Source organism: Propithecus coquereli, unplaced genomic scaffold, assembly GCF_000956105.1.
Source record: "Propithecus coquereli isolate 6110/MARCELLA unplaced genomic scaffold, Pcoq_1.0 Scaffold325, whole genome shotgun sequence".
In the NCBI taxonomy this organism is placed as follows: domain Eukaryota; kingdom Metazoa; phylum Chordata; class Mammalia; order Primates; family Indriidae; genus Propithecus; species Propithecus coquereli.
This window is the reverse complement of record NW_012148897.1, coordinates 427,746-433,885: the sequence shown is the minus strand read 5'-3', so window position 1 is coordinate 433,885 and position 6,140 is coordinate 427,746. Positions and strand designations below refer to the sequence as shown.

The following is a 6,140-nucleotide window of genomic DNA, read 5'->3' as shown; positions in this document are numbered from 1 at the left end:
TGAGCCACCGCTCCCGGCCTAAATATTCTTACTATATGTTTATCATTAAGTTTGCATTTCTTGAATGTGGTACTTATGTCTTAGTATAGGTTTTTGGTTTGTATTTTGTTTTTGATTTTTCAGAAAGCATCTTCAGTTTTAATACTGAACTTCAATGAAAATATATGGCTTGGAATTTACCTATAGCCAGTGCTCAAGGAAAGTTCTGAACTTTTCCTGATATCTAATGGAGATTTTATTAAACTTTCATGCCATAATTTAGGAAAATAAAATAGTATAATGAACCCCTGTGTAGGTTTTCTCTATACCCCTACTCTCCAAATTATTTTGACACAAATCCCAGATATTATGTCATGCAGCTTCCATTTCTAAAATGTAAGACTATTTTTTTAACATAACCGCATACCTCAGTGCACTTTTAAAAACCTTAGTGTTAAATATCCAGTTAAGTATCCAGATTTTACTTATTGCTTCATTATTTTTTTCACAGTTTGACCAAATTGATATCCAAAGTCCACGTGTGGCATCTGGTTGCTATGTATTTTAAGTGTCTGTTACTCCACAACTTTCTTCTCCTTTATTCTTTTTTTCTTTCTTCTTTTAAATTTATTTGTTAAAGAAGCTGGGTTACCATAAAACATTATTGAAAGAAATTTAAGACCTAAATAAATATAAAGATAGCCATGTTCACGGATTGTGTAATATTGTTAGGATGGTAGCGCTCCCCAAATTGATCTACACTTCAAATGCAATCTCTATTAAAATCCCACGTGCCTTCTTAGCAGTTTAGAAACTGATCTTAAAATCCATATGGAAATACAAGGGATCCAGAAATAGCCAAAATTATCTCGTAAAAGAACAAAGTTTGAGAACTTCTCACTTTCAAAACTTACCACAAAGCTACGGTAGTAAATAAGGTTTTGTGATAACTAGCATAAGGATAGACATATAGATCAATGAAATAGATATAAAACTCATACATTTATGATCAATTGATTTTCAACAAGAGTGCCAAGCCAATTCCTTCAGGAAAGAATAGTCTTTTCAACAGATGGTCTAGGATTACTGAATATTCACATGTAATATCATGAATTTGGACCCCTACCTCATACCATATATAAAAACTCAAAATGGGTCAAACACCTAAATGTAAGAGCTAAAAATATAAACCCTCTTAGAAGAAAATATAGGCACAAATATTTATTTCCTTAGATTAGACAGTATTTTCTAAGATACGACACCACAAGCACAAGCGACCAAAGGGGAAAAATTGATAAATTGGACTTTACCAAAATTAAAAATTTGTGCATCGAAGGGCACCATCAGGAAAGTGGAAAAACCACCCACAAAATGGGAGAGAGAATGTGTATTTGCAAATAATATATCTGCAAAGGGACTTATGTCCAAAATAAATAAAGAGCTCTTACAATTCAAAAAGGCAAATCAATTTAAAAATAAGCAAAAGATTTGAATAGACAGTTTTCCAAAGAAGACACACAGATGGTCATTAAGCACATGAAAAGATGCTCAACGTCATTAGTCATTAAGGAAATGCAAATCTAAGCCTCAGTGAGATACCACTTCACACCCACCAGGCTGGCTATAATTAGAAAGACAATAACAAATGTTGACAAGGATATGGAGAAATTGGAATCCTCATACACTGCTGATAGGAATGTAAAATGGTACAGCTGCTTTGGAATACAGTTTGGCAGTACCTGAAGAAATTAAACATAAAGTTACAACAGGAACCAGCAATTCCACTCCTAGGTGTATACCCAAGAGAATTGAAAACACATATCCACACAAAAATTAGTATGCAAATATTCATAGCAGCATTATTTATAGTAGCCCAGAAGCGGAAGCAGTCTAAATGTCTTATCAACTAATAAATAAAAATCAACTAAAAAATAAAAATTTTAAATAAATAAAAATTTGTATAGTGGAATATTATCTGGCCGTGAAAAGAAATGAAGTACTAATACGTGCTATAACATAAACTGTGACAACATGCCAAGTGAAAGAAGCTAGACACAAAAGGCCAAATGCTTTTTTATTCCATTTATACGAAATAGGCAAATTCCACTTAACAGAAAATGACCTAATTAAAACCACAGAAAAATAATTGATAACTCAAATTCATATGATAGTGAACTCTCATATTTAGTAGGTTTCTGCTTTCCTGAAAGAAACTATGTTTTGTTTTTAATTTTTTAAACACTAAATATAAAAGTACTGTCTTATTTTCTTTATGGCACCAATTACTATGGAAAATTACCCTTCTTATGTATTTATTGACTCTCTTCTCTTACAATAATGTAAGTTCCATAAGAGCTGGAACTTGTGACTGTCCTATTCACACCTCTGTTCCTAGGTCAATGCCTGATTACTAAGTGCTTGAAAAGGATAGGTTCATAGGAATGAAAGAATGAGTTAATGAATGCATTTATCTTTCATAACCTGCCTGATATAACCTTTTAGTAAGGGGTATTTCACATAGAACAACATCTCATTAAATCTTTTTACATTTCAGACTGCTGCACTTAGAGCTGTGGGCAACATTGTTACTGGAACTGATGAGCAAACACAAGTAGTTCTGAACTGTGATGCTCTTTCACATTTCCCAGCACTCCTCACACATCCCAAAGAGAAAATTAATAAAGTAAGTATTTTTAAGTACTACTTAATAAATAGCATATAAAATATCAGCAGTTTTCATTTGTAAAATTAGGGTCTTGGAAGTGTTTATAATATTATTACATTAATATTAATATTAAATTGTCATTTAGACATCTAGAGAAAATAAAATATTTCTTTATAACATGGGTTAGTATAGTGTTTTCATATATAAAACAAACCAATTGTAAAGTGCTGTTTTGGCTCTCTTGGAAATGATGAAATAGAGATTTTTGGGTTTTGAATGTCGTGTGACTGGTTTTTAATATGTATGTTTAGTAATTCTTCTAAGTTAATATTTTATAGATACTTAGTACAGTGTGTGTGTGTGTGTGTGCGTGCGTGCGTGCGTACGTGTGGTGGCTACGGAAAGGGGGCACTGACTGGTGATGCTGATATTGGAGTGCATCTGAGGCTGTTGTAGAGATAACATGGGTTGTTGATTACAACATTGCCTATGATTATAACCCAAGAACAGCTCACCTAACTAGCCCACACCCTAAAATCTCTAAGAGGTCCATTAAACATGGTCCCGTGATCTGATCCAAAAGAGCCTAGTGTACATTAGCTAATACTAATATTTTTTGTAGTAAAACTTGTTTACTAGTTTTTAAAAATAGAGAAAATGTTTCCCTTTAGTAAATTGATAAACTAATAAAGTTTATTAAGTTTTGCAAATTATAATAGCCTACATAGAATGTTAAGTAGATATTTTTGTCTTGTTTTATGCTGTGGTTTCACTATGCCTTTATTATCTGTGAAACTTGTAAAACACCTAGGACCAACACCATCTTGTTAAAAGTTGCTACTGTGGTGTAAAAAGTACCATAAAAAGATTAAGGTAGACCATTAAAGCAATGAAACATCTAGTTCCACTTTTTCTTGAGAAAAATGTTGCAGTGAATGACTATTATAAATAAGTATACTAAAACAACCCACTATTTGATTTTTTGTATCTCCATAAATTGTGAATAATTGAAATTTATCTACTTTGGCTAGGATTCTTAATCATAATAGAATGGTGAATAAAACATATGTGACGGAAGGGCACTTAACAACAATTTTAGGATTTGTATTTGTATTCTAACTCATTGATTCTTTAGTATTTGTTCAGCCAAGCTTATTTTGAGTCATACTGTTTGGGAGCATTGGTTTCAAGAATTCTTTTGAAGGGTTAATTCATTGTTACATGGGTTAGGGTCATTAGCAATTTATCCAAAGTAAATATGGAAAAAGGGGTAGAGGAATTGAGATTTCTAAGATTTTTATTATGGAACTTATTCCATTATAAAATCATCTGGACAGTTTAGTGAATGCTTTTTTTCCTAGTTCAGACGTAGATTTTATTTTTTAATGAGAGATACTGAAAGGGTCTTGTTCTGCAGGAAGCAGTGTGGTTCCTCTCTAACATCACCGCAGGAAATCAGCAGCAGGTTCAGGCAGTAATTGATGCCAGTCTTGTACCAATGATAATACACCTTTTGGATAAGGTAAGACAATCATCTTGTGTGTATCTGAGTAAGGAGAAAAGGATTTAAATCTAACAAATTATGTGATGAATGTATACTTTTCTGTTTATTTAATTAGAACCTATACAGTGATATGAATACTATAGTAAAGTAATATTAATATTAACATTTTTGAACCGAGAAGTTTTTATATACAAGAAACTTGGGAATGGGGAACCCTGGCCTTTTTCTGGATCATTCTTTTACCAAAATTGCCATTATCCTGGGACTTAGTAAAAAATTTATATTATTACTACTGGTAATAAATGCTTGCATATTATTCTAAGCACTGTACATATATTACCTCATTTAATACTATAAACCTATAAAGTTAGGGATTATCCCCATTCAACAGATGAAGAAACTGGTATAGACAAATAAATGGCCCAAAATCAAATAGCAAATAAATATGCTATTAATTGTGTTCCATATCATCTCTCATGCTCACATTAACATTTGGGAAAAACAGTTTACAATGTCACAATCATAGCGTGAGAATTTTTTCTGAACACTGATCTGTAATTAAAGGAAAGTTTATCCCTGTGTCATCTGTTCTTCCACATGTCCTATAAATTTGTAGATCTAGTTCAGCTTTTTAGGCAAGAGTAAATACTTCATGCAGGACTCTGTACTTAATGATTCACATCAGGAGACACTTGCCATCTGTTTATCTTACATCTAGTAATATTAAGATTGATGAGTGATCTCAAGTGTCATCAGGCTATTCCCGCTGATGATTGTAAGGTAATCCACTGATCTTTCACTTACAGTTTTTAAGTAGTCATTGGTGATCATTGCCTGGATCCCCTGTTTTACCAGTAGTTGCAAAATGAGGACTTTCTAATTCTGTTATTCCTTATGTGTTGGCCATGATTCTTCAGTAAATGGATTTTTCTTTATCAGATATTGGTTACTCTGAAATACAGTTTATACAGGGAAGGCAAGATAAATGCTTGATTCTTTTCCTCATCAGTCATATTTTAGAATGACATGGATCCCTGACAACCTTAAAAGGAGACCAGAGTGGAATTTTTTAGTGTCATTAGGAAATCATTAATTTTTAAATATATTTTGCAAGTTTTAGTTCATTTAGTTGTTACCTTTTTTGTTTGTTTTTTTGAGATAGGGTCTCGCTCTATCACACAGGCTGGGGTACAGTGACATGATCATAGCTTGCTGCAGTCTCGAACTCCTAAGCTCAAGCAATCCTCAGAATCCTCAGCCTCCTGAGTAGCTGGACTACAGGCACGTGTTACCACGCCTAGCTAATTTATTTTTCCTTTTTTCTTTCTTTTTTTTCTTTCTTTTTTTTTTTTTTTTTTTTTTTTTTTTTTTTTTTTTTTTTTTTAGAGATGGGGTCTTGCCATGTTGTCCAGGCTGGTCTCAAACTCCTGTCCTCAAGCAATCCTCCTGCCTCAGCTTCCCAAGGTGGTGGGATTACAGGCAATAGCCACCGTGCCCAGTTTAGCTATTATCCTTTTTGAAACTTAAGTTGTCCCTAACCAGTGGGAACCTCTTAAAGTTGGTGCCTATGTCTTTGTTATGTCACCCAGTAGTTTTTGAGAATTTCTACCTTTGGGATGTGACATGATTTCCAGGCTAATCTTGTATGTTTTCTGACGTAGACCTGGAATTAACTATTTTTCTAGGGCATGTCGATTCCGTTTTATAGGGAATGGTATTTAAGGATCATAGTTTAGGTATAGGGTTGATTATTGTTACAAGGTTGTTGTTATTTCTAGGCCTGAAAAAACAAAATAAATGATAGGTATTTTTATAATGAAGGATAATAAGTTCAAGGACATGTGAATTCATAAGAAATGAATCATGAATGAAAGGAAGCTATCCAATATTACTGGATATTTATTACAAGATAACAGAATTTATTTTTCTTTTATATTTTCATTGTTTTTCTCATGCTAAAAATCTTCCTAAAAACATGAACATAATTGTTTG

The 6,140-nt window shown here is 32.7% G+C and overlaps 1 protein-coding gene across 1 annotated transcript in view; it reads left to right on the top strand.

Annotated features, from left to right (window-relative positions):
• The window catches only part of KPNA4 (karyopherin alpha 4 (importin alpha 3)), a 76,436-nt gene that overhangs the window by 60,307 nt on the left and 9,989 nt on the right, over positions 1–6,140 (top strand). Inside the window, exons 11-12 of the mRNA XM_012650423.1 lie at positions 2,534–2,662; positions 4,062–4,166. Of these exons, the coding sequence (XP_012505877.1) occupies positions 2,534–2,662; positions 4,062–4,166 (234 nt within the window). The remainder of the gene's footprint in view (positions 1–2,533; positions 2,663–4,061; positions 4,167–6,140) is intronic.